This window comes from Carassius gibelio, chromosome A18 (genome assembly GCF_023724105.1).
Source record: "Carassius gibelio isolate Cgi1373 ecotype wild population from Czech Republic chromosome A18, carGib1.2-hapl.c, whole genome shotgun sequence".
Classification (NCBI taxonomy): Eukaryota; Metazoa; Chordata; class Actinopteri; order Cypriniformes; family Cyprinidae; genus Carassius; species Carassius gibelio.
This window is the reverse complement of record NC_068388.1, coordinates 22,111,368-22,123,631: the sequence shown is the minus strand read 5'-3', so window position 1 is coordinate 22,123,631 and position 12,264 is coordinate 22,111,368. Positions and strand designations below refer to the sequence as shown.

The 12,264-nt window shown below is 40.7% G+C and overlaps 1 protein-coding gene across 1 annotated transcript in view; it reads left to right on the top strand.

Annotated features, from left to right (window-relative positions):
• LOC127933823 (cell adhesion molecule-related/down-regulated by oncogenes-like) overlaps positions 1-12,264 on the top strand; it is a 55,304-nt gene that overhangs the window by 16,382 nt on the left and 26,658 nt on the right. The window contains exons 2-9 of the mRNA XM_052530837.1: positions 2,286-2,425; positions 2,558-2,836; positions 3,612-3,758; positions 3,854-3,997; positions 4,203-4,493; positions 4,956-5,225; positions 8,423-8,706; positions 9,324-9,498. Coding sequence (XP_052386797.1) covers positions 2,353-2,425; positions 2,558-2,836; positions 3,612-3,758; positions 3,854-3,997; positions 4,203-4,493; positions 4,956-5,225; positions 8,423-8,706; positions 9,324-9,498 — 1,663 coding nt within the window. The 5' untranslated portion in view covers positions 2,286-2,352. The remainder of the gene's footprint in view (positions 1-2,285; positions 2,426-2,557; positions 2,837-3,611; positions 3,759-3,853; positions 3,998-4,202; positions 4,494-4,955; positions 5,226-8,422; positions 8,707-9,323; positions 9,499-12,264) is intronic.

Here is a 12,264-nt window from a genome sequence, read left to right as displayed (position 1 = left end):
GGGCTTGTTGGGACTCGTGGATAAGACACAATAACCTTATAATCCTTGGGCTGAAGAACCATGCACACACACATGTTTATAGCCTAACCTATAGAGTTTATGACTAATCTTTGTAAAGTTTCTATGAAATCTGTTGTCAAAAATGTGTAGATTTATTAAAGGCTCATCTGTCTTGCTCCCTTCTTGCCTGTCGTGCTTGTGAAATGCAGATCCCTTTATCACCCTGTTTTTTGGGGTGACCCCAAGGAGTGGGGCCACAACTGCCAGACACGCACTGACTTTCTGCTCTCCAGTGACCCTTGACATTTGGGTTTAAAGGGGACGAGAGCAGGAGGCTGGGAGAGTTTATTATTTCCTGTGTTTCCTACTTCGTCTTCCTCTGAGTGGTCCCGCAAGGGGGCGGGGGAGATGATATGTATGTATGTGCATGTTTGATGCTTGCAAAGAATGATTTTAGGTCTTACTGCAGCTAATATGAATGATGAGATGATAAATTCAAACAGAATGCAACTAGCTACTAGATTTTTCTGTCCAGCACTCATCCAAAGGTCTTGTGGGTAGTTGACAGGTCGTTGCAGTATGGTTATGCTAATATACTCTTGTTTTAGCACAATGCTATGCAATGAATGGTTGCTAGAGCATTTTTAGGTGGATTCTAAAGTGATCTGAATGGTTGACCAAAGAGCCCACTCCTAAATTTGGTCCCAAGCTATATCTCTGATTTGTGCTTGTGTAATTTTATGGGATTTTTCAGTTAAATTAGTTGACCTATTATGTTTTTAATACACTTTGAGAAATGGTAGCATATAGTACTGCTTGTCACAGCAAGCACTGCTAAAGAGAAATGTTGAAGAGATATAAGAAACACAAGAGGAGGTATTTAGTATGCTTGAATGTGTGTAAATTTTAACATGTGTTTCATGTCACAGACCTGTTGATCCTAAGTGGTCTCACCCAGGCATAACCTCTTTAATTTGACCCAGTCGAGTGGCTTGTCCTTTGGGCTGCTGTTGGGCCGGGCACAGAGCCCCATGGCACCCTCAATGTGAATATCACAGCTGGGCGGCTATTGTCTGCCAGCCCCCGGCCCAAACTTCACTCACAGACCAGTATCCTGGGATCAAAGGCCCTCCGGATTAACGCAGCCCAGATACAGAGCACTGGCGCTTGGGGAGGGATGGGTTCAAAAGCAAAGAGGAATGCTCCTAATTACGATCCTTTCACTCTTCTCCATGTCTTACCATTTGGGCGCTCCCCTTGTCTTTCTTTTAGGGTGTGTGAGTGTGTGAACACCATGTGGAGGCTCTTCAGGCTACGGTGAGTCTGTGAGAAAGCAGTGCACTGTGACTGGATAGTGATATTAGGAGTAGACCACAAGGAGACCATCGGAGACGGGCAGAAATGAAGGGGGCAAGGGAGAAGAAGGGTTGTAGGTTGATGGTGAGGGAGGGGGTGCAGAAGTTCAGGAATTTCTGTTTCACTGGAGAAGCGCTCTGTGGGAATGGCCCGTAGATCAACAGAAAGAAATTTCTCTTTGGGGAAGGCTGTGTGAGATCAAGGCGTGCATAAGTGGATGCGTCATAAAGGTTACTGAAAGTATTGTCTGGGATTAACTGTGAAATATTAGGTTTTATCATTCATACAAGCTGAGCTTCTCGAACAGCTACAGATAGAAAGATGAAAGAAGTGCTACTTAGTATCTGTAGAAAGAGTATGTGGGTAACTTTTATTATTGGTGTTTGTTGAGGCACTTCAACTAGTGATCTAAGCAAACCTCTGTAGTATTAAACTTCTTTGCGCTATAGTTATGAATACTACAAATATTTGTGTGGCTTTTTGAGGGGAGATGTAGGTTTTTTATGTTGTTGTTGTTTTATCATTGCATAATAATAAAGACATGAATAAAGGAGCAACCTAAAACATATCTTTGGAACAAAATATTTTAGAGACACCAAAACAACCAACTAGGGATGCACTTATTCCACTTAGAATAACTGTAATTTAACATGCACATTATTATTTCAGCTAATTTGATCATTGTTTCTGCTAGTTAACTGTATTTAAATCCACTTTACAGAATTATGAAGAATTCTGCAGATTTTCCTCTACAGTCAACACAAAATATGTGGCAAAAGTGTCCACATTTTATGTTCTGCTGTCATTCTGTTGTCTTTACTGTTGCATGAACCATGCGAAACCATGTTATTGACAATGTTCAGTCTTTTCAAATATTGTATTGCCCATGACTGTTTTTAATGTTTCTGAATTGTTTTTATGCGTTTCAGGTGTGCAGTGTGTGTGGAGGGGGTGTGTGTGAGGCCCCTGGTTAGTTTGCAGAGGTGAAACAGCGTCATGGAGGACAGTGGCCTGAGATTGTTGTCCGCTGTGCTCTGTGTCTGCCATACCCTGCTCCTCAACTGCCCATGTTAGTAACACTTAAAAAAAAAACATTGGGGCGCACATGTGTGCAGTGATTCAAGCTAGTCTAGGAATATTTATGTATAATGGTCTGTTGATATTATTCTTTTCTTTATTTCTCCCCGTCTCTCTCCTTCAGCTGTCCTGTCTCTATCTTTTCGTGCGGAACCTCTCTCTGTGGTACAGAAGCAGGGCGGTGCGGTCCACCTGCACTGCACAACGCGACCAGCCACCGCCAGAATCAGCTGGCTGTTTCAGGGTCAACCACTAGACCCTAGCCACCTGTCTGGAGTGGAACTTAGTCCAGGCTCCCTCTCGCTGTCATCTCTCCAACCGGTTCTCACGGGGTCCTACCAGTGCTTGGCTCAGTCCGAGATGGGCTCCATCATCAGCCGGCATGCACGGGTGCACATTGCAGGTAGGCATATTTGATCACATACATAGCAGGCTGACAAATACACTTTTAGCGCAGCTTTAAGAACAACACTCTTACAAGAATGCACTTCAATGAAGTCGCTGGAGAAGAAAGACAGGAAGTATCAGAAGGCGGATTTCTCGAGCCATTAACACTGTTAGAATGGCCAACTATAGATGAGTGTTGGAGGGGAAGGAAATGGCTCTTTCTTTTTAATCTGGCACTTATCCAGACACCTCTTTAGCAGTATCCTTAATGAGCCTGGGGGCTTCCTGTGTCGTACCGAGAGCTGATGCCGGGAAGGGCGCCCTATCAGACGCAAACCCCCGGCAGCCGACCCAGGGTCTGATTAGGGCTGCAGATAGACTGCATTATTCAGTAGAAAGCACATGTTCTCTGGCACTCACAATCCAATATAAACACCTCTTTGACAGAAGGTCTTTGTGTGAACTGCTGCTACTTTTGAATGAATGTTCCAGTTTATTGCGCAGATGTTTGATTCTGATCGGTTAGTTGCCACATTCTTTGGTCAGATATTTTGTATAATGATTATGATATAATGAATTGACTGTTGTCAAAGTACGAAACATCACTCCAAAGCTTCCTTCTCCATCTCAAAATCATTTTATGTTTATTTATTTGTTTACTTCATAGGTAGTCATGTAAAAAGCAGGACAATGTACACTCTTCTTTTCATATTGCAAAATAAAACTCTTCAGTGTTTTATTATATGTGTTGCTTTAAAACGATTGAGCACTCTTTAGATTTCTTCTTTCAGATATTGAGAGGTTTGCCGAGAGCCATCGGAGGACATTTACTGTAAATAAGGGCGAAACTGCTGTTATCGAATGCCCACTTCCTCGCAGCAATCCATCTGCTCTGCCACGCTTCCGGATACGGGGGAAATGGCTGGAACAGTCTACAGGTACAGACTATACAGCTTCAAATGCCAAACCCTCCAGAAACACTTGAAAATACAGATGAACATTTTGAGAGTTTTTTTCTTTTGTCGGTTTTCAGACGAGTATTTAATCCTGCCCTCTGGGACCCTTCAGATTGTCTCAGTGTCTTCAGAACATCAGGGCATGTATAAGTGTGGTGCTTATAACCCTTTAACCCGAGAGACTCAAGTAGAGGATCATGGCACTAAACTCATGGTCAGAGGTTGGTTGAGCAAACTCTATTAGTTTTTCTCTAGGTACCACAAAGATGTGAGTGTTATACTTCCCATATTTTGCTATAAAATCAGCAGCTATATTTTCTGAGATGTTTTTTCTGTTGTTAGATATTGTGTTTTACTGTCAATTAAAATTGCAATATTTTTGAATGAAGGAATAATGTGATTGCACTCTTTTTTTTTTTTATGTAGATTCAGAAGTCCCATCACCTATAAGGATCGTCTATCCTGTGACCCCTCGCAATCTAACAGTGGACCAGTCTGGATCTCTGACCCTTGAATGTGTCATATCAGGAAGTCGTTCTTCAAAGGTCAAATGGATTAAAGATGGGGTGGAGCTTTCTTTAAATTCCAAATGGATGTTGTTGCAAAGCAACCTGGTGTTGAATGACATTCAGCTGAGTGATGGAGGACGTTACCGCTGCTCTGTTCTGACTGACCGTGGAGCTGTGGTCAGTGTCATCTACACTGTGAATGTGCTTGGTAAGGAATAATATTAATATCCTATCAAGCCACCAAGGTTTGGGGCAGCTCAATCCATGTAGTTCAGATTCTTCTCAAGCTCAACATATTTTTTATGGAATCACTGGGTAATGTTCCTTGCATGGAGGGGCTGAATTATTATTAATTATTATTCATTCAACTGAGAAAGTCAGAATTTCCCATTTTTATACATAGGAAATATGCAATAAAATGGTACAGGATGTCCAACTTGGAAACTTTTTTGGAAAAAAAAATAAAACCTGTTTATAAAATGTTTATACTCCTGCACAACAAATGCTAGCATTGCCATTTTTTATTCTTTATACATACTTTACTAACAATGAACAACAAAATGATCATATGTTAGAAATATTAAGTAGGTTAGCCCGTGCTTAGCGCTTCATGGACAATAGTTGTATTATTACATTGTGTATAATAACTCCACGCTTTACCTCTTTACAGCGCAAGTAAGCGTCCTGCAAGGTTTGTCAGATCAGGCTGTGACTGTAGGCTCTTCTGTAAGATTTACCTGTGCTGCCAGTGGTAGTCCAACCCCCGCCATCACATGGCTCCTCAACTCCACCCCTCTCGCTTCTTCAACCCGCCTCCGAATCGCTGGCCCCTCCCTTCACATCTCTTCAATAATGGTTCAAGATCAGGGAATCTACCAGTGCCTGTTTGACAATGGAATTAGCTCTGCACAATCGGCGGGAAGACTCAGTGTTCAATCAGGTAAGACGATGAACCCTATAGCAACCATCCAGAACACATTTACAAAAGCCTGACAACTACCCAGAACACCCTGCGTAATTATCAATTCTTTAAGAGAGATTTTTACTAGCAGAAGTAGCAGAAGATCCAGGTTTACCGTACTGTGAATTGGGACTGTATATCCTTCCAGCAGGGCTGAGAGTTTAGCTGGAGTTTGGCTGGAGAAGGGGAGCTGTGGTGGGTGTACAGTATTTGGCTGGCAATGAGAAGGCTGTGAGTGTGAGCTTTGTGCATGCTGTTGGGGATAAGCTCTTGGACAGCGGAATGTAAGGAGTAACTGCACAAGGTTATGACGAGGACTAGACCACCCAGCTGTCAACATCACACACAACTAGCCCTATATCTCTCTCTCACACACACAGCCCTCCCCTGCCCTCCTCTGAGGCTATTCCTCAGCCTTGCTCTATCTCCAAACGTGATTGATAAGCTTAGAGATATGCAGACTTCAGGATAGATAAAACATGACGGAGGTCTTTTCCGAATCTTGGCTCGTAACGTTTTTTTCCTGGCTCGGCTACAAGAGTGATTTATTTCGCCCTGATAAAATGCAGGTCAATGTAAAAGCAGAGTTGTTTATGTTTAACAGCAGGATTTGAGATGGATACGTGATCCACAGGCTGCTGGAAAAAGAAGAAACGGCATTAGACGTGATCAGCTCTGGGACTGGGAAAACATGTTGTGGATTTAATGCTTAAGATCTAGCTAACGATATTAACTCGATTTTCCTTTTATATATTTTCAAATGTTGAATGCATGGGGTCTTTTAGGTGACAAATTCCAAGCCCACAATCCTGTTCCCTCCTGAAAGCGGCGTCTGTGTGGAGGGTGACTCTGTAACTCTCGCTTGTGGAAAGACACTTCCTGTTACCCACTGGTACAACTGTGCTGGTCCAATCACTACACATTCCGTCCTGCTACTTCAGCATCCAGTGGCAGGCTGGTCGCCAGTTGACCACTCTATCCGCCTTGCCATGTCTTGTGCTGACTTCTGCAACTTGTACATCCAGACTGTGACTGCCGCTCATGCTGGGCGGTACACATGCAGGGCCTCCAGTGAGTTTGGCTCTGCCAGTGGGCGAGTCGAGATGATGTACAGCCCGATCACAGTCTGAACCAGACTGTTCCTCTTAAAATCGCTTTCTGTGTCTCTGCCTCACCCTTGTAGTGTTTATATTATACCCACCACACCAATCATTAATGATCACACATAGTCAGGCACATGTGAGTCACAAAGGAGAAACATCTACTGTACGGAAAAAGAGAGAAGATCAAAGCTTCAGAGCAATATTTACCATATTGTGGTTTCATTAGGGGTGTTCGCTATTACTATTGCTCATAGTAATGATTAGGGATTTGAACAAACCCGTAACCGAAGTATAAGGTTTGGCTTCAGTATTGTTTGTGCTATGGAAATTGATTATACCTCAAATTATCTGGTGGATGATAAACTGTTAAAAAAGACACTTTGCACTTGACCACTTGTCTACTTATATGAACACTTGGGCCAAATACCGGAAATATATCAAGTAAGTGTGAAAACTGCAAGTATGTGTACAACTTTTGATTACCTGATGGGACAGACTTGCATCCAAATGTTGTAATAATGCAAGTAAAGTATTCACTTTGCTTTTGACTCAACTTTTGACTTCCCTTTGGTTTGCTTTAATATACATTTTGATTTTCAATCATTTGCATTTTACTAAATGTCTGTTCAGTAGTCCAGATAGACTTTTACAAAAGATTTTACAAAATACACATACTCATTTCTGCAACAATAAAATGTGCAACATTTTACATTTGACTACCAAATTTTATGGAATATTTAATTGATTTAACTTGTACTGTAGCCTTAAAAACTGTTCCTAAGCGGTTTTAGAGTGTGTACTTAAGTGGACTTAATAGTGTGTCTTGAGGGCACTGAGGTTTGTAGTTTTCAGATCTGGGACAGTCTTGTACACTCCTTGATGCTTGCAAGCAAGTGTTGGTATTGGGACAGGGCCATAGACTTACTTTGAAGGTGTAATCTGAGTCAAATTTAGTGACTAGAATATCATAATGACTTGAATGTGAGGAGGGTGCCAGTAAGCAGCTGCATAGAACACCCTCACAATGACCTAGCAACCACACTGAACACCCTAGCAACAGCCTGGCAAATTCAAACAAGTCCATGCATTGTTACACTGAAAATTTCTTCAAAAATATGAAAGCTTAGTACTTTTCATTAATTTCAGATGGAGGTGTAATACTGTGGCTATCCCATAAAGCACTTAGGAATAGCCTTTTGGCTTAAACAGGACATGATTAGAAGGTGGGTTTGAGAGCTGGTGAAGTGCTCTGATTCACTTTGGTATTTTAATGGCCGGAGTGTGGAATGTGTGGTGGCTGGCGGCAGGTCCGGTTTGACCTCTTGTGTTACAGACTGTGGGACTGTTTGTTTTATAAGGTTAACCAGTGCCACACACCCAACAACCGAGAACTAGAACTATCCTAAGAACCACCAGCAAACCATACCTCTTGTACAACTGCTTTTCAACTGTTTAGCTGGAATTATTCAATTGCTATCTTACTGATACTCAGCGGTGACTTGAATATTGTAATGTATACAACACTCACAGTGTATGGCTACTCGCACAGAAAAGGAACTCATATGTGTGCAAGTCGTCTTTTACTAAATACAAGTTCACAAATCTTCTACTCGGCTGCCAAGCCAGCGTCTGATGCACAGATTCCCAAATGGACCATTCTGGTGGGGTTTAATAAAACTAAATTAATTAATAATAGAGCTTTATTGTATTTTCCCTTTGAGGTTCCTGGCTTTTTATTTTAATGCTAGTGGAAAAGTAAAAGTTGGAAAAGTAGTTTCCAGGCTTGCATATTGACAGAGTGTGTAATTATCCTATATACTAATATTTGAAAAGTAAAATGTAAACACTTGATTTTAATGTGACGTACTTACTATAGTAGTAACAGTATATTATGTATACATTATGCATAAGTACAAGCCCTAAACCTAACCCTAACTTCAACCCTACAATAAGTACTATAGTAATGTAGTTAATTAATATTATTTGGTACTTATTTGTGTAAGTATATCTGAAAAAAAAAAAAAAAAGTAAAAAGATAAAATTTATGACCAGAGTTGTTTTTTCCCCCTACAGAACCCCATTCGAGTTCCATGTCTGGAGCTCTCATGGAGACGCAGACTTCTGTCCACCCTATCCAGAGCGACGATGGCGACGAACTGTTCCTCTCCATAGGGGAGGCGGGGCTTGGTGAAACTGTAGGACCGCCAACCGAGAGAATAAATGACAAACCTATGCCAGAAGCACCAATCATAATCAGCCCACCGCAAACACACAAACCCAACATGTATGATCTAGAGTGGCGGGCAGGTCGGGACTGGGGCATCCCTATCAATGCATACTTCGTTAAATACCGCAAGGTAAGAAATCATAAAGTACACTTGTTGATTTTCTGTTATGAATGTTTTACTGATGTAATTTAAGTGGGCCACAAAATATAGATAATTCTTACCTCGTCAAGAATGACTGGATCTTTCTCCACCTTTTTCTTTCCCCTGGCGTTAATTATCAGGTCAGATTTATAGTTATTAGATTTGAGAATGAGCACGTACTCATAACAGCGCCCTCTACCATTAACTGTAAAAGTCAGTGCTAACACAATTCAACAGTATCTGCCAGCCAAGAGCGTTTTGGTAAGAAGTTGGTAATTTCCTCTTTAAAAGCCTGTGTTCAATTATATGCTCCCTTGGCTAATAAAACTTCTCTGGTTCTTTTCAAGATTGCATTGACCACGTTTGTCACTTTGGCTCAGGAAAAAGTGACAGTTTGTGCTCTCAGGAATAGTTGAGTGGGGTGATCTTTTGTCATTATTCAGAGTAGGAGAATAAAAGAGACGTTACCGTTCTTCATTGAACTTTACGTGCAGTATGTGCAAAGACAAAGTGCAAAGCGACTTGAAAGATATGCCTATGTGCATGAGATCACTAAATACGGTAAGACTGTCACCTGACTAAGCATGTGCTGAATGTCCCTGTAGGTGGATGACATGGGTAATGTAGTGGGGAACTGGCACACAGTGCGAGTGCCAGGCAGTGAGAAGTCCCTGCCCCTGTCTGAGCTGGAGCCGTCCAGCCTGTATGAGGTTCTGATGGTGGCCCGCAGCGCTGCAGGAGAGGGCCAGCCCGCCATGCTGACCTTCCGCACTGGAAAGGGTGAGAATACAGTCAGCATTTGATTACATCAGAACTAGATCATAATTCAGTGAATCTGAACCATGGAAAGAGATCAAGAAATTGTGTTTTGGGTTAGAAACAAACTAACACTTTTATTCAACAAAAGATGCATTAAATTGATCAAAAGTGAAAGTAAAGGCAATTCATTTACAAAAGATTTAGATTTCAAATAAAGTATGCTCTTTTGAACTTTCTGTTCTTCAAAGAATCCTGAAAACGTGTACTGATTTCCACAAACTTATTAAGCAACATAACTGTTTTCATCATTTATAATAAAAAATGTTTCTTGTGCAACAAATCAGCATATTAGAATGATTTTTGAAGCATCATATGAAATAGACAAATATGAAATAATTGATATCTTTTTACAATATAAATATTTTTTACTGTATTTTTGAGCAAATTATTGCACTATAGTGTGCATAAGAGAAAAAAAATCTTAGCAACCCCAAATGGGGTTGTATGTGTGTATATTTTATTATATTACACTTTTATGTAATTTACATTTTTACATAATTTACAGTAATTAAAAAAAGATTATATGATGCAGTTATTTTTATGATTGCATTGGCAATTATTAGGGCTCAAGCCTGGAGGGCGAGAGCCCTATTGTTTTCCTTAGGATTATTTGTTATTATTAGGGCTCAAGCCTGGAGGGCGAGAGCCCTATTGTTTTCCTTAGGATTATTTGTTATTATTATTATTTTTCTTCAAGGTTTCGGGGGCTTTTGGGGCCCTTAACATGCTTAAAAAGTCTTGAAAATTGGCACACACATTGGAACCTGCGGCCATTAGGGCCGGGCAGAGACTGATACACGGGCGTGGCACAGGGGCTCTACAGCGCCCCCTGGAATACTGAGGGCCATATATCATACATACTTGCACGTAGACACACGAAACTCGGTACACATGTAGATCTCATCAAACCAAACAACTTTTGTACTGCATGTCATAGGCTCCGCCCAACAGGAAGTTGGATATTTAGGGTTTAGTATTCATATTTTTCGTCAAAGTTGTGGGGGCTTTTGGGGTCCTTAACATACTCAAAAACTCTTGAAAATTTGCGCACACTTTGGAATCTGTGGCCTTTAGGAGCCTGCAGAGGCTGGGACCCGGGCGTGGCACAGGGGCTCTATGGCGCCCCCTGGAACACAGTCATAAATGTTGATGTATAGCTCACACATACTTGCTCGTATTAATATGAAACTCAGTACACATATAGATCTCATCGTGCTGAACAACTTTCGTACTGCATGTCATTCGGCTCCGCCCAACAGGAAGTCAGCTTTTTAGAGTTATGTAAAAAGCGCATGCTCTGGAATTTGAAATACTTGTCATAGGTTTTTTTGCCGATTGCCACCAAATTCGGTCAACATGATCTCAAGACATTGGGGATGAAAAATTGCCAGGGGATTTTTGATATCTCGAACGGTTTGCTCGTGGCGAGGTGTTGAAATTATGGCGAGAAATGAGAAACAGGAAGTGTCTAATACCATCCACATACATTTCCTGATTTTAATCAAACTGCATCAGATTATTCGTTGTATGATGTCGATCGCATATATGTGACTATTAGGAGTCAAAGTTATAGCGCCACCAACTGGCAGCAGGAAGTGTGTCATTTTCAAAATGATTTGAATTCAGCATCTTATTTTTACTCGATTTGCTTCAAACTTCATCAGAATAATGTTAAAACACAGCCGATATAAATCTGCTGGGGGGATATTGATATCTAAAAATATTGTTGCCGTGGCAACAAGTTAAACTGGAATACTTCTCAGGTGATTTTTAGGCATATAACATGCTTAGAATTTCATCAAACTCAGAACACATATCAGTATTTATGATAACTAGACACTGGCAAAAGTTCATAAGAGGGCGTGGAAGAGGCACTCTATAGCGCCACCTTTTGTCAAAAGTGGCGGGGTTAGTTTTAGGTACAGACACCAAACTCGGTACAAAAATTTTTCTTATCAAGAAGGACAACTTTCTAATTCACAGTCATCAGCTACGATCAACAGGAAGTCAGCTATTTTGATTTGAATGTGGATTTTTTTTTACATTTAGCTGTGAATTAATGCATACTGCTCAGAGGAGAGTAACACTATACACACCAAACTTTGTCTACATGATGCCAAAATATTTTAAACAACTTAAATTGCCAATGGATTTTGGATAGCTTAAACGGTTTTGTCGTGGTGATTTTTTTAAATGACATTAAAAATGGAATTATTAATTTTCCTGCATTTTTAAATTCCAAACACTTCAAAACCTTTTTTCGTACAGAAAAAAAGTCATTCTGAGTAAATATGGATAGTTTCACGACTTTACAACACTTTATGGATAACAGAAAATTAAAAAACTGTCAGACATCTCATCTCACTCTGTCCCTCTGTTTGAGTGTGTGTGCTTCAGACTTCCATTGTCTGAGAGAAATAGCGCCCCTACAGGTTCAATTCCCGGAGTTTTACTTTCACTTTTAAATCGGTTAAAAATACAAATAAATACTTAGATTTAATTCACACTGACAAGCTAAACCAACATATCTGATTATTACCGGTTCAGGGCTCATGGATAAATTATTTCTGGCCAGAGATACGTGAGAAATAGGAGAGATGAATCACCGCTGTGACCACGAGCGTCTGGAGTAAAGAGCTCAGAAAAAAACGAATTTATTCCTGTTTTAAAGCTTTTAAAAATAAATTATTACAGCAATATCACACAATCAACCAATTAGAACACACC